Below are 25329 nucleotides of genomic sequence, written 5' to 3' on the forward strand. Positions count from 1 at the left end.
TGAGGAAAAGTAGTCCATCTGACTTGTTTTCTCCTGGAATTTGACTGCTGAGCATTTTTTCCCCACATTCTGGAGGAAGTGGAGCAGCTCTGCTTGCACTTCCTGTATATGTGACCCACTGAGTGTACAGTTTTGAGGATTCATTTTTAACCTTGTGTTTGAACTGTAGTTCCATTTCCAGCTAAATATAAAAAAATAAAGTGTGTCAGACAAGTTATGCTCACATAGCGCTGCCTTGGTTGGATAAGGGAGCTATGACAGGATGTATGTAACGCTCCCTGGCTGAATGAAGAAGTGTTTTAAAACCCTTCACTGGGGACAGAGCTAAAGCCTAGCCAATAGAGACTGCCTGAGCTGTCAGGCCTGGAGAAAGGAGCTAACAGCTATGACTCCATTAGGCTATTGGAAAGTGGAGCTGACAGATATGCCTCAATAGCATGGCTAGCAGCTATACAAAAGTGAGGTTTCCAGGGGCGCCAAGAGAGAAAAGGGGTGGGGCTTCTGGGAAAGAAGAATGAAACTTCCTCCCAAGTGGAGCTGAGCTTGGTGACAGTACCAGGGCGCTTTCCTTGATCTTCATTCACCACATCTAAAGGGATAAGTGGAGTTTCTGACAGGAGGATCTTTATTCCTTGATTATGTGTGTTACTTAGGCCACCTGGACATTAAATGAACTTTCAGAGACTATCTGCTTCCCATGATGGGGACAACTTGAAGGGCTGTTTTGCTTTAGCTTGTTTTCCATCCTGGGTTAAAGAAGTGTTGACCTCAAACCCAAAGGGTGGAGCATTGGCTTATTACTGGAGGATATAAGGAAATTATAGGCAATTGAGAGGAATAAGTGAGGGAATTTAGAAGAGGATATATGGAAAGCAAGTTAATTTGGAATCAGTAGAATGGTAGGATCAGGGAGAAGAAAGGAAAAAGTGAGATGGGAGACTTGATAGATTTAATAGCCTGTTTAGAAATCTTGGGAATAACAGGGAGCAGGAGGCTGGGCAAGAGGAGGACAGCTGGGCTGGAGCTATCAGGCAAGGAGCTCTGGCATCTTTTCTTCTGTGATGAAAGGCTGCATGATTGTCCTCCGTGAAGGCACTGGCTAGAACCAGGCACTATGAAAGCAGGCTTCCCTGCATATCTCTGCCTGCCTACTCAATCCCACCCTGCAGGAACCATGCAGTTCTAGTCCTAGCAGTCTCTTTCTATAGTTATAAGTCTCTGACTACCTTGAACAAACATTATCACTATGTTGAACCCTCTTAATTTCAAAGCAGAAAAATGACTAGAACTTGCATCTTCCTGCACAAATAACAAGGGCCCCCAACATTTGAAATGAAAGAGAATCTCTGTTACCTCACAGCAGGATAAGGACTCTGACACACAGATAAGTAGTTATGATTTCATCCATTAGAGGGCTCTGGTACATTAACCTAAGCCAGTTTGGTTTGTTCTCTCTAATATGTATACACACAGTATATGGCATTTTCCTATGAAGTTGCATGTGATTTATCTTCTTCAATGAAGTAGAGTAGCATCTGGATCTAAGCCTCCAAGGTCAAATACTGGTGCTACAAGTGGCTGTACTACCAAGCCACTGATTGTATGTACACGGCTTCAATTATATTCTCTGCTCTTGCCCTCACAGCATAACATGTTGGGAATATGGAGGAGGGAGGGCTTGCACTTATTTTCTCTTTGTTTCTCTTCCCTTCTATTCTTCCTTTTCTTCCCCCCCCCTTCCTCCTTTGCTCTCCCTTCTTTTCCCACCCCCACCTCACTTTTTTAGTGTGTGTGTGGGAAGGGTCTTATAACATTCATTGGTATCCTGGAGCTGCATCCATGCACTCAGGTATTTTGTTTTTCTGGAGGCCAGTTTATATCACTTGCCATATCCCACTCACACTATGTGCTCTAATGCTGTTGGCTACACTGTATCTAGGCTGAGTCACACACCGAGGTGGCTATAAGCAAGAGATCTAAGATGTAGCCTAGACTTAGCAAAATCACCAGCATTGTTGTGGATAACAGTGAAATAGTGGTGAGGATTTTTTTTTTGATAGTAAATGAGCACGTTTTTAAACATAATGAGATTTTAGCATGTTAGCCCTGAATTGGAGCCCTCAGTAACTGATCCTTATTTTCCTTTGTCCCCTTTCCTCCAAACTGGTCATAGCGCTGCACATATTGAATTTCGTAATTCTTTAAAGTAACATACAGAACTGAACACAACATATCGCTTTAAATAGACAGTGTGCGGCACAAAAATGTTATTTACCACTGGTTGTTGATCATCAATCTAAATCTGTACAGAGGCTTCAGATTTCGAAACAAGATGTGCAATAAGTACAAGGCAGTCATCTGACTAAGGGATGACACAAGGGAGTGCCCTGAAAAATGAGCGAGAGAGAGAAAGAGCGAGACGCACACAATGGCCAGAATTAGATACTATCCTAATTACAGGAAATGGCTTTTCACTAATGCTAAGGCTGTGACAAATAGATAAAATCCATAAGACTCAAAGCTAAGGCTAACATTCTGGCTTTTTTTGGGAGGTGTGCAGGGCTGGGAGGACTAGAAAGTGTTAAATGATGAGATATTGTTAAGATTAATATTTGCAAATTTATGCCAATTGTATAAACTGATATACTAAGAAATGTTATTTTTTTTTTTTTTTTTTTTTAAAGTTTAGCAGTTGTAGGTAAATGATTTGGTTCTGGAGATTCTGATCATGTTAAACAGAGGCCAAAGTTAACATGTAGGAGGCATTCTAATACAAAATATTTTTTCTAAACATTGTATGTCATCAAGGGAGCAAAAGTTAGTAGGTTAAATAGCAAAAGCACTTTTCTTAAAGCTGTTTACTTTTCATATAGGCATTGGGCTTTATTCTGCCTTCACTCACACTAGTTTTACATTAGTGTAACTATTGACTAGAGTAGAACTACTCATGGTTTACACCAAGATAAGTTCAGACAAAGCCCTTGTTTTCTAAAAAGCTCAGAAATTTCCAGACATCCAAGTGTTAGTATCTCTAAATACACTCTGGAGGATCAGCAAGCAGTGAAAATGCTTCTTTTCCTATTCTCTAACTTCGGTCACCCATTATGAGCTTTGCTGTCCTCTGTAACAGGAGTTGTTTCTCCTCAGCACAGACAGCTTTACTGTTATGATTGCAATTGTTAATCTTTAACCACGATTGAATCTACATAAGATGGTTTCCTCTGAAAGAGGCATTGCCACTGCCAAAGCCTGCCATGCCCTTTTCTAAGAAAGCAGGAAGTCTCTACTGCTTAAATATAGTCACACAACGTTAATATTCTCAGTACCGATGCAGAATATGCAGTTTCCTGTTTAATGCTGCATGCATTGATCTGTGTAAGATTGACTTTTACTGCACCAATACTGTTAAATAATTGACTTCCATGTCTGTATCACTGTGGAAGCTAATGGTGTCATGGCAAAAATCTAGGACCTATTTTTTAATGTCCTAGATGTGACAATATGCTTGCATTTTAAACACCTAGCTATGAGCACGGTTTTCTCTTCCTGAATATGTCTTTGAAAATGTTTCAAGAGGTAGCTTTGCAATTTGAAAGATAAAAAGTATTAAACAGCAAAAGAATGCAAAAGAAAGTGAAACTTTAAAACTTTCTTATGGAAGTTTCTAAACCTCTGTCACAGAAAAATATCTCATTTTGAGTTAGATTTCTGCTATCTGATCACCATTCTAAGAACTGAAAATCTGAAGCCTTTGCACCATTCAGTTAGGAGAGTTGACACTTGAAAGGAGAGGGAAATAAATCATAAATGGCTTTTTTCCAGTTTTACATCAACACCTGGGTTCTTGTGTCAGGAAGTCGAAGTCCCACCAGACCTCCACACACTAGAACAGTTGAAGCTAGAAGAATGGGGATTGCTTTGGTGATGCCAACAAGGGAACCAAATATTAAGTTTCCAAGTACAGCTGCTGCTTTGCATAGTGCGTTCAAAAAGCCGAAGCCTGTTGCCCTAAAAGAAAAAAAAGAATAACATTAAACATGCTTGAAAAATTAAAGCCTTTGGGACAGATCCTCAGCTGGGGTAAATCAGGGTAGCCCCATTGACTTCAGTGGAGCCATCTTGATTGTATAGTGTGCCAACAAAACAAGGGGACGATCATCTTTGTATGGGGAACAGAAAGTTTTAATTTCCTTCAGCTGACACACCTGATCAAACAGTACTTGGTGGAAATGCTGATGAGATCTCATCCTCATATAATAATGAACATTAAGACTTTGGACATGAACTGAATGGGGGCTTGAAAAATGGGTCTTGGGATGGAGGTGAGATGTAAGGATATGACTACACTGCAAAGAAAACCCCACAGCACCGAATCTCAGAGCCCGGGTCAACTGACTCAGGCTTGTGGGGTTGGGCTGTGGGGCTATAAAATTGCAGTGTAGACATTTAGACTCAGCTCTGAAAGCTTGCAAGCAGGGAGGGCCTCGAAGTCCAGGCTCCAGCCCCAGCCTGCACATCTAAACTGGTATTTTCAGCCCCGCAGCCCATGCCCCATGAGTCTGAGTCAATTGACCCAGGCTCTGAGATTTGGTGCCACAGGTTTTAATTTGAAGTGTAGACATGCCCTAAGAGATTCTGCAGGATAGGGAAGGGAGGTAGTTTGCTAGCTGAGAATTTAACAAAAACGCATTCGAGTGGACATTGCTTTATGGAAACATAATATATGATCCTACTAATATTCTGTATCAAAGCCCAAGAGTAACTCGTCTGCTTAGCTGATGACAAGGTTAAAACTAGATATGTTCTGCAAACCACTTTGATTTTAATAAACCTTGTTTAATCATGAATATATCATATGGAGACTGTTGCTTAATTTTGCACAGGATGTCCCAAAGAGAACAAAACCTCTAATAGAAACAAAGAAAGGCAAAGGGTATCAGAAGTGTTAGTCAATATGGATTTGGACAGAGGTGTCCTGTGTCATCAGGGGCTTCAGTCAGAGGAACAGAAGGGTGAAACCTGATGACCAAGAAGACACTGTAGTGGGATGTTGTACAAATGCTGAAGCCAAGATTCTTTTTTTCCAAGAATTCTTATGGGAGAAAAATCATAAATGTTGAAATCTATTGTTTCCACATTAGCTCTGTGAATTATGCACTTTCTGAACTCATGACACATAGTCAGTCTTGCTGTGTGATTATAACTATCATTTGTGTATTAGACCCTTGGCATGTACTGTGGTGCCCACAGGTCACTTGCAGCCAACAGCTGTGTATTATAATTCCCTTGCAACCTTTAAAATATTTGGACTTTAGCAAAATATTGTTCCTTTTGATTAAAGTATTCATTATTCTTTTTTATGCAACACATGGTGTCCCTTTAACATACCACACTAGGGAAAAAACCTCAAGTGATATGTCTGGGGGAAAAGAGACAGGCAGATGGAAAGCAGAAGCTATCAAGAGATGCTGCTTGAGAGGGTAAGCAGGAAAGTCATGGGAGGGCCACTCAGAGTGGCCACCAAATCTTGGAATCTTACCTTTTGTTCCTAAGGTGGCTATTACTCTGGTATGTAAGCACTGCTTGCTGCCAGAGAGTCTGCTGAGAATGATGCTTGAGAGGAGAAACTGAAATGCCTTGGAACCTTTGAGGCTGCAAGATTTGTGGCACGAGAGAGGGAACAGTGCAAACCTGTGAGACTCACTTTTTAAGTGGGGAAACTGAGGAAGCCCTGTAAATATATTACCCAAGAAGCCATTGAAACCCTCTGACTGAGGGATGGACCAAGGAATCCATTGCAATGTTGCCTGAAAAGCTGCTAAAGCCACTGCCTGACAGAGAGATTGAGGAAGCCCTAGGAATGATGATCACTTGATGATTCCCTGTTCTGTTCATTCCCTCTGGGGCACCTGGCATTGGCCACTGTCTGAAGACAGGATACTGGGCTAGATGGACCGTTGGCCAATGTGGCCATTCTTATATTCTTAAAAACTGTTGAAGCAACCAATCAAGGGGAGGACTGTGAGAGCCTTGGGAACACTGTTGAAGGAGGCTGGTACCTCAACAGGTGCTAGTTCTGTGCTAAAATATAGCAGTGCAGTCAGGGATAGCATGGGCAGCAGCTTGGGCTAGCTGCCTGAGTACAAACTGGACCTCCTGGATATGTGCTTGGGCAGCTAGCCTGGGCCACGGCCTGTACTACTGCTGCCACACTGCTATATTTAGTGCACTGGCTTGAGCAGAGCTAGCGCATGTCTGTCTGTCCATGCTGGGAAGCCCATTCCCAGCTGGGAAGCCCATTCCCAGCTGCAATGTAGATGTACCCTTAGAGGGGCCCTAGAGAGCAGGATGTGATTTTCCCCATCTCCCCAGGAGAGTCTGTGTTGTAAGGTGAGACTCATAGTGCAAAATGTGCATAGTACATATGCATAGTGCAAAATGGGGCATCAGTATAGTGGTCTTTGAAGGAAGTTGACTGATACAGGGAGAACCTCTTGGAAGGGCCACGTCTCCAGTCTAACTGATGCCAGAGGGGAATCATGGTGAAGGCAGAGAGCTTGATTGGTACTGGGAGGAGTATCATGGTGGAAGAAAGGGATTGATTAGTATGAGAAGTAGATATTGTTCCATTTTTGTCTTTATTTATGCACAGAATATAACCCTAAAGATATACAACTTATTTGTTATGATCAGTGCAAATACATATATATATTAGGGCTGTCAAGTGATTAAAAAAATTAATCACGATTAATTGCACTGTTAAACAACAATAGAATACCATTTACTTTAAATATTTTTGGATGTTTACTACATTTTCAAATATATTAATTTAAATTACAACACAGAATACAAAGTGTACAGTGCTCACTTTATATTTATTTTTTATTACAAATATTTGCACTGTAAAAAACAACAAAAATTGTATTTTTCAATTCACCTCATACAAGTACTATAGTGCAATCTCTTTATCGTGAAAGATGAACTTACAGATGTAGAATTATGTAAAAAAAAAAATCTGCATTCAAAAATAAAACAATGTAAAACTTTAGAGCCTACAAGTCCTCTTAGTGCTACTTCTTGGTGAGCCAATCACTCAGACAAACAGGGATGGTTATAATTTGCAGGAGATAATGCTGCCTGCTTCTTATTTACAATGTCACCTGAAAGTGAGAACAGGTGTTCACATGGCACTTTTGTAGCCAGCGTTGCAAGATATTTACATGCCAGGTATGCTAAACATTCGTATGCCCTTCCATGTTTTGGCCACCATTCCAGAGGACATGCATCCATGCTGATGATGGGTTCTGCTTGATAACGATCCAAAGCAGTGCGCACTGATGCATGTTCATTTTCATCATCTGAGTCTGATGCCACCAGCAGAAGGTTGATTTTCTGTTTTGGTGGTTTGGGTTCTATAGTTTCCTCATCAGAGTGTTGCTCTTTTAAGACTTCTAAAAGCATGCTCCACACCTCGTCCCTCTCAGATTTTGGACGGCACTTCAGATTCTTAAACCCTGGGTTGAGTGCTGTAGCTATATTAGAAATTTCACATTGGTACTTTCTTTGCGTTTTGTCAAATCTGCTGTGAAAGTGTTCTTAAAACGAATATGTGCTGGGTCATCATCCGAGACTGTTATAACATAAAATATATGCAGAATGCGGGTAAAACAGAGCAGGAGACATACAATTCTCCCCACAAGGAGTACAGTCACAAATTTAATTGATGCATTTTTTTTTTTTTTAATAAGCATCATCAGCATGGAAGCATGTCCTCTGGAATGGTGGCCAAAACATGGAAGGGCATATGAATGTTTAGCATACCTGGCATGTAAATATCTTGCAACGCTGGCTACAAAAGTGCCATGCGAACGCCTGTTCTCACTTTCAGGTGACATTGTAAATAAGAAGCAGGCAGCATTATCTCCTGCAAATTATAACCAACCCTGTTTGTCTGAGTGATTGGCTCACCAAGAAGTAGCGCTGAGTGGACTTGTAGGCTCTAAAGTTTTACACTGTTTTGTTTTTGAATGCAGTTATGTAACCAAAAAAAAATCTGCATTTGTAAGTTACACTTTAACGATAAAGAGATTGCACTTCAGTACTTGTATGAGGTGAATTAAAAAATGCTATTTCTTTTGTTTATCATTTTTACAGTGCATATATTTGTAATAAAAATAATAATATAAAGTGAGCACTGTGCACTTTGTATTCTGTGTTGTAATTGAAATCAATATTGAAAATGTGGAAAAACATCCAAAAATATTTTAAAAATTTCAATTGGTATTCTATTGTTATAAGTGTGATTAATCGCGATTAATTTTTTGAGTTAATCACATGAGTTAACTGTGATTAATTGACAGCCCTAATTATATATATATATATATAAACACACACACATATGCACTTATTGTAGCTTCTACTAGTGCCCTAAGGCCAAAATTTGCCCAAAAGATTATGAACACTGAGAAAAACAATGTTTATGGAGAGATAATGTAATTCTTTTCTATCAACAGGTCTCAGCCTAAATGCAGTAAAAGCTAACAGAATAAGAGTTAACAGAACTAACAAAAGAATATAGATCTAGCTAATGCAAATTTCGACACAGATCTAGACATGAAATCTTTGGAAGGGCAATGCTAAGGAACATATAGGGATACTTTTTATATTACTCTGTAGAGGTAAATTGCTTCACAGATGCTATCTGCTTACATCATCTAGTTATAACAAGGGCCTGCATATAATTTCCTGAGCATTTGGAACATTTATTTTCATATCCTGTGTGCTCTACAACTAGCACATTCAGAACCTGCAGTATATTCCGGGACTGTTATCATGTGGATATATGATCTGTATTTTAACTCAAATATGAAGGTACTTTTTAAAGATGGTAGGTAATATATTTGAACTAAATTGGTGCAGTATTCAGGTACGGAAAAAAACAGCTCTTTTGCAAAATATAATTGGCATAGTCAAACTTTTGCAACTGGATGGTGCTGCTAATTTTCTGATCTCATGAACATTGTCAAATGATCATAAAGAGAGATGAATAACACTGTTAAAATAAGCCCATTTTTCTTTGCCCTTGACTGTTTCAAGGTTTTAAAGCGAACAACCCTGTAGTAAATGTCATCTTTTGATCTTTACGCAGTCTCCACGCATAAAATGTTGCATAAAATATTATACTGTTAATTGTAACCAGGAACACAAATAAGATGTTCAAAGAATGAAGAAAAATGTCTGAATAATGTAGTCCTTTCTTGCTGCGTCTGAACGGTGTTCTCTCTATTTTCAATCATCTCTGATCGCTCACTTGAATCTTGAAACTATGGGCCTGACTGTGCATGCCTTGTGCACCAATAAACATGAACAAGAGTTTCGATGCTCAAGGAAAGCAGAATCAGGCCCTACAACTTTAAAATACAGATGTATTTGTTAAAATATTTGTGATTTAAATCAATTATATCCCATATTAATACTTCCCTTCACTGCACCCATAACTCATTCTTGTACAATGCAGGGACTGAGAAATGTTGTATGTATCTGCCCCAATCTCCAAGCACAACAGGGCACTGTCTCCCCCTCTATCTCTGCTGCAATCCTTGCTGCTGTGCTTCGAAGAGGAGATGAAGTGTACTGACATTCTAAGAATCATCAAGGAAACTTGGTGAATCATCAAAGCACTCAGTGTGGATTGAAATGCAGACGCCTGAAGGCGTGAAGTCATTACCAAACATTGTACCCATCTGCACTACATTGATCAGTTAATGGGCAAATCGTTGGCACAAACTCCCGTTTTCTGACTCTCTGTGAGGAATTAGCTGTGTGATTCCCATTAGGGACTGGGGGAGTTATGTAGTCATAATCCTGTGCACAGCTTAGAAAATTGACAGGAACACATCACATCAATACTGGTAGTGCAGTGGGGTGGATTTGTTCAACTCTTTAAAAATTATTTATTTTATATCTTTTAGTAATAATAGAATAACAATAAGCAAAATCCTCCAGAAATATGGGAGTGTGACAGGTCTGCCAGTGTGGTGGCAGTTAGAAGGTAGGTTTTAATTCTGGTGCCAGGGAGGCCTGGTTTAGTTAAGACATGACAAAGAGAAACGTCTTCCTTTAGCCAAAGCCCCAAACGAAAAAAGTGGCTAAAAATGGGAGGTTAGTGACCCAAGCCTATAGATCACCAGAGCTCTTTCCCTGGATGCCATGTATATTCTGTGGGCCAGGTACTTCTACTATTAAACTTAATGGTCTGGCCTTGCAGCCAGAGCACCTAGTGACTCTCTTCCTGAAATACCAGCAGCATTTGCAGGGGCACCTGTCTGTACAGGCCAGGGATTTGACACTTTAGTTTCCAGACCCAGTGCCAGGTTCCATCCACATCTTCACATAAGACTATGAATAGCATTATCACGGCTCCCTGAAATATATGTGAGAAGATATAATGGAAGCTAGCAGTTTTTCCTCAATATGCTATGGCCAATCTTCTAATGTTAACAACTCAAGCATGTCCAGCTTTTCCCCCCTTTCACATTAGGACACAGTTTCATATCCTAGACTAAGAAGGTGCAAAATTTTACCCACAAGTAGGACCACAGAATTTGCCTTTCTGCATCAGATTAATGGTTCATCAAGGACAATTGTATAGTCTGGTTATAAATCTCTGAATGTGATCATTTCACCACCACACATGGAAGTATACAATTGGAGATATAAGAAAAGGAACTATAGTCAGAGAATTAGGGGTCCTAGATTTTTACATCCTTGATGCTGAAGAGTGAGAGGGAGGGAGGAAGGAGATAGACACTTTGACAAGTACCTGGAGAACTAGATCAAGTGAGTTAATAAAACCCATGTGCTTTTTACAAAATTTTTTACCAGCTGAGTTTATCTGAATTCATCTGCTGGACAGGACAAGTGCAAGTCAGCAGATGGGAATGATCAGGATTATATTACATATGAATCCTCCTTGAGATCATATCTAAAACAAAACATACAGCAGTAGCCTAAAAATAAAGACAGCAAAGAAAGACTTGTGAGGCATTTTATGTCATAAGAAAAGAAACATGAGTTTCAACAGAGTGCAGTTGAACCACATCTACAGGATGGCAGTAGAAAATAACTGCCAGGAAGTGTACTATGAGTCAGTGACTGCAAAGCTATGTCTGAGATGAATACAAAATTTCTCTTCTGACAGCAACAACAATACAACATAGGGTTTAAAATATCCTGTGGATAATGTTGATCACTCTGGGGGAGTTCTCCAGGCTCAGAAAGGGAAATGAAGGATGGGTGCACTGAGTAGTAGGCAGATCTGTAATTTTTCATTTTTGACCAAACTCTATGCACTCTTTTCAAATGCTCTGGGAAAAGGCAGGAGATGATGATTGCATTTTACAGTACATTGTGAACTCTAAATTAGCTGGCCAAGATCAAAATCCAGATGTCTGGCAGACCTAGTGAAGTTAATGAACTGTTGGATTACTTGATCTAATGTGACTGTGAGGAGGTACAATGAGATGACTATACTTATCAGTCTTATTCCAAAGTCCACTTAGGTTTGGCTTATTTATCTGGTCACAGCTACTCCTGGGTGAGAGTTCTAACTTCTAATCGTGGTGCTCCCCAAACTAGTTCACAAGAAGCTATTGTCATTAACATTCAATTGCTACATTCATGTAAAAGTAAGAAAAACTTCCTAAACATCTCGTCTCTAGAGAATTTTAGCCCTATTCCATTCAAATGTGTATTACAGATAGAGCTGGTTGCCTGTGCAATCTTAATTCTACCTCCTCGTGCATATGCATTTGGTACAGTCTTTAATTACTTGACTGCATACTATTTTTTCCCCACAGATCCCTTGCCTGATTCAGTGCACGGCATGGACCTGCTCTGGGGATAAATCAGGGCTGTACAATGAAGGAGACTGTTGTCTGTAGGACCCTTGCCTGATTTGTTGAAGAAGCTGGAAGGTGTGTACTGAATGAATCATGGGAATGCCATAAGAGAAAGGACAGTCTCATGGTTAAGGTAGTTGAATGCTGGCCTGCAGAACTGGATTCTATCCCTGCCTCTACTACAGAGTCCCTGTGTGATGCCGGGCAAGTCGCGTAACCACACTTCATTAATTGTGTGTTCCTCATTTTCTGTGTGTCCAACTCGAGACCCCGGAGTCTGATTTGCAGAAGTGCTGCAGCTCATAGCTGCAACTGAAGTCAATGGGAGCTCTGCTTTGAACATATAAACTGTTATACGATGCTAAGTATTCTGAAAAGTTAGATCTTAGGTGTCTCAAATTGAAAACCTAAAACTAGTGGACACTTCTGACCATATTGTGCCTCAGTTCCCCATGTGTGAAAAGGGGACAATAATACCACCTTTCCTCACTGGGATGTTGTGAAGATTAATTAATTTATGATTGCGAAGAACTAAGAAACTAGAATAAGAGCACTTTAAGGGAAAAAACACAGGGTAATTAATAATTCTGTAGTCAGTGCAGGGTTTCGATGGTTTGCAGTAAATAATGCATACAGCCAAATGCTAAATGATGAAGATAAAAGAAATATTGGCTAGCTTGCTCAGTGAGTGAACACTGTCCATCCTGTACACTGAATGAGTCAGGGTCCCATCAGAAAAATAAATACAGGGGGGCTGATTTAAGGTTGCTAAGCAACCTTAATTCTGGCATTTCCAAACTTGTGGGAGTGCTTGACTTTGCAACCTTAATAATGTTCTTTTAACATAATTTTATTTTGTGTAATTGAGATACAATTCTGATAAGAAAAAATCTCAGGGAACAGAGGGAGAAAGATTTTGAGATTGCATGAAAATACGAGGCAGCACTTTCCTTGTCAATTAATCTGGGAAGATCTTCAGGGTTCAAAACCTACATTTCTTAAATGTTTGGAAGGGAGAAGGTTTGGGAGGCCCTTAAGTGGCTGTAGATTGATTTGGGGCAGATACTACGGGACTGAGAGTCTGAGACTAATCAAAGGCTTTCCAGAACCAGTCTGTTGGCTGAGCAACTCATCCAGAAGGAAGGTGATGCTCAACAAGTTACTATCTTTAATGACATGTTTTATGTTGTTAGAAACTGGACCAATGCAGCTAATCATTATTGTATTGTACAAAAATGTGTTTAAAAAGCAGTAAAGAAAAACCCAGAAGTATCAGAGTTACTGTTGTGTACATTTAAAATCTTAATTAGAGAATAGGTGTATCTCCTATTTCACCTCTATGTAGTCTCTTATATTTGCAGTTGAACAGCTCCGATGAAGATTTATAGTATATGTCCAGACAAAAAGTATGAAGATGGAGTTAGTAATACCAGTCATTTAGGACAAACAACATTAAAGGAGTATTGTAATTACCTCAAACCCAAGCATTAGAAAACCCAGGAAACTCACAGCTAAGGTTAAACTTAAAAGAAACCTAAACATGTTAAGGTTCACAAATGCAGTTAGGTTACTGAAACAACCCGCACTCTCTCCTGTAGTCATACCAACACAGGGAAAAATTAAATGTGTCGCTGTATGTCATGTACATTGATTATTTTCAAAATTCACATTGTATACCCAACTGACAAAGAGCCAATATATTACATAAATTACTTGTAGTACAGTTTATTAAACTCATGACATTGGCAAATTGTCAGGTGTGTGGGGTCCAGCTAGCTTCTAAGACCTATTGGGGAGCTATGCTGGAAGGAAGGGAGGGTTTTTTGGGTTGGATCACTTGCCTATGTTAAGCCTCACCTCCCACAGCTGGAAAACATCTCCTTTTTTTCTAGCCCACTCTCCAGCTGCACCTTGCTTTCCTCTATTGCTGGTTCCTGTCCTCTCCTACAGGCAGGGAAACAGTAGAGAAAGCAGTGCACAGCTGGTAGCGGTAAGGAACTGATAATATAGGACAGAATGGCTCCATGCAGGGGAGAGGGCTGGCAACCAAGAAGAGGCAAGACAGTACCTTAAGGCTCTCAGCCAGTTTTGGATTGGGCCTGTGTGCTAGTGTGCAGTCAGGTGAGAGTAAAGAAGGATTAGGGAGATCTGAGAGGTCTCAGAGGGACAGAGAAAGGGTAATCAGAACCAGGGATGGAGGCAAGGATGGGAGAGTGGGGGGAAGGAAAGATGAGAGAACAATTGTTTGGAAGGTTCTAAAGGTTAAGGAACTCTTTATGGTGATCTAGAGACTGATAGACCATAAGGGTACATGTAAATATGGATAGGCCTGTATAAAAATATATATTTACCTAATAGACTATAACAGAAAGAATGGTTATGGTCAATTGTGTCAGCCTGTACTTGGACGTCTGCAGTGTTGTTGTAGCTGTGTTGGTCCCCCGTATATGAGAGGGACAAAGTGGGTGAGGCAATATCTTTTATTGGACCAACTTCTGTTGGTGAAAGAGAGACAAGCTTTCGAGCTCCACAGAGAAGAAGAAGAAGAAGAGGAGCCCTGTGGAGCCTGAAAGCTTGTATTTTGAAAAACATTTTGGAAAGTGCAAATTTACTGCTGCAATTTACGTCCATTGCTTCTTGCCCTATCCTCAGAGGTTAAGAAAAACAATTTTTCTTCCTCCTCCTTGTAACAACCGTTTACATACTTGAAAACTGTTATCATGTCCCCTCTCAGTCTTCTCTTTTCCAAATTAAACAAACCCAATTTTTTCAATCTTCCCTCATAGGTCATGTTTTCTAGACCTTTAATCGTTTTTGTCGCTCTTCTCTGTACTTTCTCCAATTTGTCCATATCTTTCCTGAAATGTGCCACCCAGAACTGGACACAATACTCCAGTTGAGGCCTAATCACCTCAGAGTAGAGCGGAAGAATTACTTCTCGTGTCTTGCTTACAACACTCCTGCTAATACATCCCAGAAGGATGTTCGCTTTTTTTGCAACAGTGTTACACTGTTGACTCATATTTAGCTTGTGGTCCACTGTGACTCCCAGATCCCTTTCCGCAGTACTCCTTCCTAGGCAGTCATTTCCCATTTTGTATGTGTACAACTGATTGTTCCTTCCTAAATGGAGCACTTCGCATTTGTCCTTATTGAATTTCATCCTATTTACTTCAGACCATTTCTCCAGTTTGTCCAGATCATTTTGAATTTTAATCCTATCCTCCAAAGCACTTGCAACCCCTCCCAGCTTGGTATTGTCCGCAAACTTTATAAGTGTATTCTCTATGCCATTACCTAAATCATTGATGAAGATATTGAATAGAACCAGACCCAGAGCTGATCCCTGTGGGACCCCACTCATTATGCCCTTCCAACATGACTGTAAACCACTGATAACTACTCTCTGGGAACTACTCTCAGAGAACACTTCCTTCCCACAGGAGTCTAATTACTTCAATGGTTTTTGGATTAGGTCTATAGTCCCTCTTTAGAAGTTGTACTTCTTCTCTGCTCCTGGTTTCCTAGGCAATGTAAATGGAACCCCAGAGCCCATGGAGCCTCATAAATGAGCAAAGGGTAGGGAGTCACTACAGGGAGAGGGGATCACAGGCAGGCAGGAATTGGCGTGGGAACACACTGAGAGGGGAAGAAGTGGCCAGTTACAGGAAAAGGAGCAGCAAATTGGGTCCACACAAGTGTTATTTTTCACATAACTCTGCAAAAATAGGGCCAGCCCTGCATAGAAATAACCCAGAAGGCCACTGTTAGGACCAGATTTCCTACTCAACAGCTCCCACTGACAACAACGGGTGGTGCTGGGAGCTGAGCTCTTGTGAAAATCTGGCCCTTGTGAAAATCTGGTATATATTGCCAATGGCCAGTCAAAGATCAGCAGATTCTACCAACCAGCCTTTTTATGCAATATAAAAATATTTGCTCTCTGGTTGAGCCCTTGTAGAAGAAATTTCAGCTGGAAGTCATCTTTTGTGATGGAACTGTGGGCAGCTGTTATTGTGTGTAAATTGTTTTAAAGGGACAAATAGGAAAACCCTTTGTTGTAATAGTGGTATTAGCAGAAACTGCTAAAGAGCAACTGTTAAGTAAAGATGTAATGCAGACTCACTAGGATATATGCTGAAATGTAAAAAAGTAGATGGAATAGTTACCAGTAGTAACTTTTTATTATTATTAAAAAATATTATATTTTTTCTTCCACTAAAATTAATGAGTTTTATCACAGTAATTTTCCTCTACCTGGCTTTAATAAAATATTTACTTCTATTACATTCAGGAATGCCAAGAAAATAGCTATCTGTAAAGAAGGTTGATAATGCTTGGTTGATGGGATGATTATTACCGGAAGAGCACTTCCTGAGGTGTAATAAAAACACAGTGACATAAAAATAGAATGCTTTGGATTCATAAGTCATCTGGTATGGTTATCTTGAGATTGCTACAACAATGGAGATGAACTGCCAGTGTAAAAAAAGAAAACATCTTTGAAGCTTTTCTGCCAAAGAGGAACTAGAGGTGAGTGTTGTACTTATACTTGGATCTATAATTTCTCCTTTCCCGAGGAAAGGTCTATGCATATATTCACCCCAAAAGCTTGGAATAGCATGTAAGGCATTAGGCAATAAGTAGCCTCTGGGTATTTTTTTGTCCTGTATTAAAAATGTCTAATGCCTTCATGACATGATGTACAATAATGTGAGAAAAGATGCCCCCCAGGCTTCACTGACAGGAATCTGAACAATTACAACAGGAGCATTTTTTCAAGAATAAAAGGAAGAAAATAAACTGTATCAGTTTTCAGATCTACTAGTTTTACTCTTGATGAACTACAACATATACATCCTTGTCCTTCTAATCCCTTCACTGACATTAGACCAATGATCTAGAGCTCCAATCTCAGTGTTAGATGAGAAACTTTCTTGCAGAAATTGGAAGCTGCCTGGGGGCCCTTCAAGAGCCTGGAAAGGTCAGAAGCAGTGCTCTAGAGGCTTCTTTGTAGCTGGTTAATGAAGAGATCATGTAGATACCTGCTGACCCTTCAAACAAATCCTCACAGGACTGATTAATATTTCATACTTGGGCCAAATGCATTAGCCCTCCCAAAAGATGCTATCAAATCCCTGTGCCAGTGATTATATTATAGTCTCCACATCATTTCACAGTCAATACACAATTATACTTTGGTTCAAATTCTGCCCTTTAGTTATACTATTGTAAATCCAGAATCAGTCCACTGAAGTCAGCAGAATCACTACAGATTAGCACAGTCTAAATGAGAGCAGAATTTGAACCTACATGTTTCACATCAACTATACTTCTTATGGTATTAATTCAAAAGAGCAGGTATCTGATGCAAAATATGTCTCAAATAATTATCAAACAAACCGCTCAGAAACCAGATTCTTTTTCCCTCTGTTTGCAAGAGAAATGAGGAGTGGAAGACTAGCACACTAATACATTATAAGACTTGGAGTATGTTTTGCAATGGAGCCAGCAGGACTAACACAGTTATATTTCAATGTACCTTCTGTCTGTAGGATACAGTTCCACAGTAATGACATCAAGGGAGTTCCATGCTGAGATGGTGAGACCATTGTACAAACACAGCATGCCTATCATCATGGATTCACTGGTACCAAACCACAAGAAAAAACAGCTAATTCCAGAGAGTACCATAGAACCACCTATATTCAAGGCAGACCAAAAAAAAAAGTCATTGTTTTTACAGAATAATAATATTTATAATCTTATTTGTTTTGCATAACAATGGCCTTTCCACATTGGACAGTTTAAATCACTAAACTGCACATTTGAATTTAAAACTAAATTCTAAAACAGAACCAATTTCTCTGGCAACTATCAGTAGGGACCACACTTCTTGCAATTACAAGGAATGCATTTACATACCATATTAAAGTAACAAGAATAATTTAGTAAGAGTCAGTCTTTATGTAGGATGTTGCTCATAGAAAATCAACATAATAAATTACTTATTTAAGTAAAATGAGCATAAATTTGTCATCATGAAGGGTCGACATCTGATTTTCAACCTCCATTAATGTCCCAAAATAGAAACCTGTCTATGGGCTCCTCTAAATTATGCTAGCTAGATGGTTCCCTACACTCACTAAATGGTCTGCTCCACCATCTGAGGATTTCCTGCGCACAGCTCCCTCTCCCTTTAATGGAGCAAGCCAATACTGAGCACTTTTAAAAATCCCACAACCACAAGTGCTTAAAATAGTATACTTATTTTATTTTATGGTAATACTGAGTGATGAACAAATATATGGCAGTTGAGAATTGGCTGGGCTCCTTAGCTGTTAATTTCCAAACTTTCTAACATTTAGGTGTTTTTGAATAGGTGTTTAGGATTATACACTAATGAAAAAGTCACTGGAAGGGATTTCTTCTTGCCTTTATGAACAGCAAACCCTAAAAGAGAAAACTTTGTATTATCTAGACTGCTTTAGGGTTTTTTGGAGGGATTTTGGCAAAGCCCATACCTAACATCGTTAAACGTCCAATTCTGTCCATCAGAAGAGCAGATACAATATTCCCTGGTAACACAGCCAAAGTTCCCAGGAAATTAACAAAGTAAATCCAATAAGCACTGTAGTCATCATCAAAGGTAATCTGACATCCTGTCTTGTTGTGCTTAAATATGCAGTTTATAAATTCAGTGTCAATGAATTTATATTGCTCGAGATCTGTGGAAACAAGGGAAGTGTCAGCAAAAACAATATCAGCTAACTCATAACCCTGCGAGAAGCACATGATTTAAAACATCCCAAGATTAGACACTCTTATTGATGAATAGGGGCTTACATGCTGCTTTGCTTAGTATAATATGGCTAGTTACTGTGGTTACTTGTTGGTATTTTTCCCCTTATATATAAACATTTTCCAGATGAATTCAGAACTCATGAAAATAAGGGACTACGGCCTTGTCCAAGCAAAGCACATAACTGCTGCTTAAAGTTCCATATGTGCTTTGCTCAGCTGGAGGCTGATAGTACAGCCTACCACCCGGCATACTGAAGATTTACAAACTCCCACCACTTAGCATTGCCAATGTTCCTCAGTCTTGTTCAGCTACAGACCTGGGTCTAGAGACTGTCAATCATGTCACCTTTTGGTGGGTTTGTGGTGAGGACGAATATCCACTGGAAACTCAGATGAGACTCATTTTCATTTGGGATCAGGATGTATTAGCTTTCAATTGCAGTTCTATTCTAAAAAAGTGACTGCAAAAATGCTCTAGAATCACTCAGAGGCAATTAGGTTTTTCTAAGGGCTTGTCTACACAGGGCAGCAATGCCCTCCAGAGGCGGGTGTAAATTTGAGGATGCTGTAAGACCCCATGTAGACCCTGCTGATGGACTAGGAACCTTTTAGAGTATGTCAGCAGGGTCTACACAGGGCAGTTACTGCACTTTCCAATTGACACCTGGTGCACATTGCCCCCCATGTAGAGAAGCCCTAAGTGCCAGCTCTGCAAACACAGCCTGAGGTGTGGGTTTTGTTTGTTTCCTTTTTAGTGAGACACAAATGAGGCCAAAGCATCAGTGATTTCTCCAGTTTCCACCTTGTTGTCCCATATGGCCATTTATTTCAAGGGCCCTCAATACTAGCCATGGACTGTGTTAGGGATTTGAACATAGTTCTCCAGAGGTATAAAGCTAGTGTGCTCGCTCACTGGCATTTCCATTTGTTACGTTTTGAACCAGGAAGTGAACAAGCTATTAAATGCTGACAGTTTTCCCCCAGTGTCCTCCAAACTCGCTCTGGAAGATCAGACCCTGCATTTTCCACTTTGTTTCTCTTACTGCTGTCAGCCTTGAGGCCCTGAGTCACATAGACTTTCCCTTCAGGCAAAGAGGGCTGGCCATTTTTACCTTGGACACCTACCAACACCGTTTGCAAGATGGCCATGTGGGAGAGCAATAAGAGCTGCTACATCCCCCAAATGTTAAGCCCAGTGAACCAGATTCTCATCTCATTTATATGGGATTCAATTGAACAAAATGGAGCTCCTCTGGATTTACGACTATGTAAATAAGATCAGGCCCTGCCCCATTGTCTCTGCAATATTCCCACTTCTTATTGGCCTAGGTAATGGGGGGAGAAGCAAGAAAGAAAGAAAGAAAGAAAGTGTACGAGTCGTGAACTCAGATCCCCTCCCCTAAACATGGTAGCATATTGCATATCACTACTAGACAGGTATGCCAGAAAATCTTACTGAGTTATAGGTGAAACCACGTTATATCGAACTTGCTTTGATCCGCCAGAGTGCGCAGCCCCGCCCCCCCGGAGCCGCTGCTTTACCGCGTTATATCCGAATTTGTGTTATATCGGGTAGCGTTATGGCGGGGTAGAAGTGTATTGTATTCCTGACAAGCAGGCTTTGTGAAATAAGACCACGGTAGTTGGACAGTGATATGATTTTCCTTTCAGCATACCTGTGCTGGAGAAGTTGGTGTCCACAAAAGTACAGTTCCTGAAGTATGTGCTCACAGAAGTAATGTCCTCAAATAAGCAATTCTTAAAAAGGGAATCTTCAAAGGTTACTGATTTAAACTTCATCATAATAAACCTGCCAAATACAAATAATTTCCATCAGTCTGCTTTCATGCATCATGATTAGAGATTCAGCTGTGCAGTCTTACATGGATGCCATTCTCAGAAGTCCCACGCCCACAAACATAATACTTCCCGCAGAGTCAGAATGGCTGATTGACTGATGCTGTGCAACCATTGTTGAATACATTGATTTCACAAAATGACATTCCCTCACAGCTGCTGGGCATACCCTTTTCATAGTTAATACAAGGATAAAATATTTGTTATCACCAATCTCTAATCAAAATGTAAAGAACCTCAGGACTCTGATGTAATATACTTTTAAAAGCAATGTTAAATAGCATTTCACAAGTGCTACTGTATTCTTCGCCAAGGCTCCAGAAATCTGGCTTCTTGGAATAAATGATTAGTGGAGATGCTAACAGATTTTAAAGAACCTTTATTTCTTGAGCCAGACAAAACCCTCTCCATCAGGTCAGGCTCAACATTTTGGCCCAGATTTTTAAAAAATGTTTACACAAAAATGCTGGAACACAGTCACAAATATTGCATGTGCAGATAATCTGCTAGATGTCTAAATGGAAATATGTTTATGCTGCTACTGTGACTACATGTACATTGTAATTATTGTGCATAGAAATTTTTGTGCACACTATTCTAAAATTGCCTCTTTCTAGTTTCTAGCTCTTCTTACTTTCTGGCCCCTCCTTCTTACTGACTCTCAGATAACTAATACCATAGCCTTTTGACCTGTTATTTAATTCATTTTAAACAGTGAAGGAAACCTATTAGATAACCATACATATAATAAAAACATTAGACTCAATATTCTTAGGCCAAGTCTACACAAACTTTTTGCCAACATAGCTATGTTGGTCAGGGGTGTGATGAGGTGTGATTTGTGACCAACATAGCTGGGTCGGCAAAAGCCCTTTGTGTAGAATCATTTATACCAGCAAAACTGCACTTTTGGCAGTATAGATGTTTGGGGGGTGGGGGGAGGGAGAGAGGGTTGGAATAAGCTATACTGGCAAAAACAGTTTTGCCAGATTAAGCTGCATCCACCGTAGGATCACTTTGCCAGTATAGTTATACCAGCAAAGCCTTCTAAATCTTAGTCTAGCTAAAATTTCTACTACACAAACTTCTCATGTCTTATACTAAACAACTGATTTAATTTTTAGGTCAAAGAGCAATTTTCTTCTTGGGGTAGAAAGTAGGAGTAGGAGTTGGGGGTGGAAGAACATCATTGTGAGGTAGATAAAAATGGTGGGAATTAAACTTTCTCACAGATAAAATTGCTAGAATCACATTTTTTGTGGGAAGAGGGGACCCAAATTCTATTTTGATTTTCATAGGTTACTGGCTAATGACTTCGCTGCTAGTATTGGACAGGAAAATGATGCCTTCAGTCTATTCATTAATTAACAACTGTAACTTTTCTCATCTGTGACAGACTCGGATTAAAATCTGTCGAATTCAGTGTCAACCCATTATCCTTTTTCACAACAAACCATGCTTTGTCTTCCTGTTCAAAAAATTGTCTCGATTGTTTAAAAGGGAACAAAAAACAACAGGACTAACCAATCAACAGAAGAGCCAGATTGTGTCCCCTGCATACTGCAAGATGTGTCTTTTGCATTTTGGACAGGAAACATGTTTTGAAACAAAATGAAAAAGAAAACCCAGCTGCTTTAAAACTGGTGTAGATTGTTGAGATGGTCTGAATTCAGATCCACCCAGATTTAGAAAGTTAGAACGCTGAATATTGTTGGAAACACGTTCTGACTAGGAGAGATTATGAAAAAAGGAGCAGAGGGGGCAAAGAGAAAAAAATCCACACATACAAAAAGAATTCCACTAACTGCCCCCGTGAAAATAGTGAATCTTTTTTTGGAGGGAACAAAAGCAAAAGTTTACACTCCTGAGGAAAAATGGCTCAAGCAGTTCACCAATCCCAAATGTTAAAGTTTGCATACCTGATAGATTCAGGGCAGATTTGGGAGCCACAGTATTTTTACAAGCATTTTTATTTGCAGTACCTGGGCTGGCAGAGTGCACAGCAACTGAAATTTACTGAATGATAATAAAAGGCTTCACTTTTTTAGACAACATCCGTCTCCTGAAATGGAACTAAATTTGGAAGGCAGAAGCTAATTTAAAATGAAATAGGCTAGTCATAATTTTCAATTGCTCTGCATTGAACAAAACTTTAATTGCTTCCAAATTCAAATTCTTATTAAAAAAGAAGCCTTCTTATATTGCCAAAACCATTAATATAATAAACTTAAATGTAATTTTATTATATAAATAACAACTATTTAGTACCACAAAGCTTAGAACTTTAATATAGTTTATATTATATACATATGTATTGTAGACAGAGACCAGACACTTAAAACAACTCTGTGACCATAGAGTGATTAAACATAATTGGGTTGCTTTGATGTCTTTATATAACTAAGTCATTTAGAATTGTGCTCTGTAAAATTCTAGCTAGTGCCTTTAGACTTCTGGACTCAATTTAAAAATAAAAGGACATTGCTCATCTGGATTTTTACTTTTAACAACAGTTCATACTTTCTATCGAATGCCTCTGGTATTTATCTTTTCAACCATTTTTCCCCTTTTAAGATGTCATCCTGCTCAGTGTTTCTGAAGCTCAGCATTTGGCAGAAGAGACCCTAAGTGAGTAAAAAGGGAAAAAAAGTAGAAAAGAACAAAAGAAAACCACCCTTTCTCCCACCATTAGAGATACATCTCCTGCATCCCCACATGCGACACACATTGGGTCTGAAAATCTGAGTCCCCTGGTGAAAGTAAGTACCAATAATGTGTATCCTCTAGTCTGGTTTATCAAAATAACCAAGGCCTCAATCCAGCAAAAGGAATCCACCTACATGGACCCATAATGCATGTACAGTCCCCATCTACTTCCACTAGAGTGCAGGATCAAGCACCAAGGAGATAAGAACAAAATGACTCTTCCAAAAATTAAATGTAAACAAACCCAGCCCAACCAACCTATTAACAGTCAACATTGAAAAATATTAGCATATTAAGAACTCGTCTACACAGTGCAGCAAAGTACTCTAAAAAGGGGCAGTGAGAGCTCAGAAAGCACTCTAAAAGAGGGCAGTGAGAATCAGAATGCTTTACAAATCATGTCCCTCTACCATTTTACCATATAGACAAGCCCTTAGACAGAAACTTAAAATGTTAGTGAAATTAATGATATTTTCTTAACCAAAATCTTTCTAGACCTGTCATTGATGTATGATCCATTCATGTGAATCTGATTTTCCAATGTGAAGTTGAAGTTGAAGTCTACAATTCTCTCTCCGTTAAAATGTTTCACTTTGGATGCATATTCGTCCGATTGCAGATGTTTAATGACATCAGGGAACCAGACGGACAACCCATAGTAGCTGTGAAAACCAGAAGCATTCAGTCACAAAGCTCACCTTAACGTCAGAAGTATGTACAGACTAGAGAGACAACCTACAGCATCCAGCTACTTAAAGCAGATAACTAGATCTGCAGAAACACTTCTACTTCTACCTGAATTTTAGATTTTTAAGCATCAAGCATAAGAATGCCTTTAGGATGAAATGCATTTTGCTTGCATAAAGTCAGAATAGTGGGGTCTCTCACACTCTTCATCTGTGTGAGATGGGAGGAATAAATCCATCCTCCAATCAGGATCAGAGCTCAGGGGTGCAACATAGACCTGCTACAGTTGCTGGTTTAACCTGTTGTGCTTTCAAGGTTGTTAGGGCCACTGGAACTGTGTGGTCACAGATCCCTTATTTGATTCACACTGTAATCGTTCCCTATGCCAGACTATGCAGGGCCAGCAGAAACACCACCAGTGGGATGCAGGGAGAGTGGAGGCCCCCGGTTCAGATGTTCTGCCAGCTGCTCATGCTGTGCAGTCCCAACACAGAGTTTAAGTGGCTGGAGAATCTTGCCCAAGCTCTCTTCACTACAGTCAATGTCACTGTGAAGTTTAAACTCTTTAGTTAGGGATTGGGCCCCAGCAAATTTACACTGCATAATGATTACAATGGTCTGAGAATTATCCTTAGCCCTGAGAGGGACATGATTGCTATGGAAATTCCCAAACCAAAGTAAGCTGGTGTATCACTTACTCTAGTGTTAAGATCTCAAAAAATGTTATCTGGAATCAGGGGACAACTGGCTGGAAGCTGGAGTGGGTCAGAGTGGAGTGTGGGTTGGGGCACTTTGTATGGTGGGAAGTTGCAAAAGAGATAAGGAGATGCTGTTCCTGAAATAGAGGTGACATAGAGCACTTTATGAAGGTGGAGGAAAGCTGAGGAACTAAAAATGAGTTTTACTCTCCTTCAGTTCCTCAGTGTACTTCAATGAGGATAAATTTAGCACAACAATCATTAATTATGATTAAAAAATACAAGAAAAGTTCATTTTCTGACAGTTCAATTTAAATCTATGTAGAATGACAGTCATTAGGTTAATAAGGAAGCAAATAAGTGAATTACTGTAGCATCTGTTCACCAATGAAACATGTGCATGGAACAATAAGCCATAATAATATTATTATTGAGGATTTATATAATGCTTTACATCTTCCAAGTGCTTACAAACTCTGACCCTTAATACCTTTTTTTCTCATGGGAAATCTCTTTTTATTCAAGACTAGAGGATAGTGCGCTGGGCCTATATATTCAGAAGTGACAAGTGATCTGGAGTTCCTCAGTTTTTGGTCACACAACTCAACACCTTGAAGAGTCTTGAAAGTCAGAACCCTTTAAGGTGCCAGCTGGGAAACCAAAAATGGAGTAACCCC

The 25329-nt window shown here is 39.7% G+C and overlaps 1 protein-coding gene and 1 long non-coding RNA gene across 2 annotated transcripts in view; one reads left to right on the forward strand and one right to left on the reverse strand.

The window, feature by feature from the left end:
* Positions 1-3824: 3824 nt before the first annotated feature.
* Positions 3825-25329, reverse strand: part of SV2C (synaptic vesicle glycoprotein 2C) — a 145922-nt gene continuing 124417 nt past the window's right edge. The window contains exons 8-12 of the mRNA XM_024194092.1: positions 23765-23929; positions 20381-20514; positions 18425-18628; positions 17443-17602; positions 3825-4008 (exon numbers count right to left, since the gene is read on the reverse strand). Coding sequence (XP_024049860.1) covers positions 3825-4008; positions 17443-17602; positions 18425-18628; positions 20381-20514; positions 23765-23929 — 847 coding nt within the window. The remainder of the gene's footprint in view (positions 4009-17442; positions 17603-18424; positions 18629-20380; positions 20515-23764; positions 23930-25329) is intronic.
* LOC112102711 lies at positions 11777-23845 on the forward strand. Its single transcript, XR_002907773.3, has 4 exons — positions 11777-11975; positions 16195-16433; positions 23136-23320; positions 23763-23845. It is a non-coding gene; the product is annotated as an uncharacterized LOC112102711 (long non-coding RNA).

Source organism: Terrapene carolina, unplaced genomic scaffold (genome assembly GCF_002925995.2).
Source record: "Terrapene carolina triunguis isolate 2854851 unplaced genomic scaffold, T_m_triunguis-2.0 Scaffold69, whole genome shotgun sequence".
NCBI classification, from domain to species: Eukaryota; Metazoa; Chordata; order Testudines; family Emydidae; genus Terrapene; species Terrapene triunguis.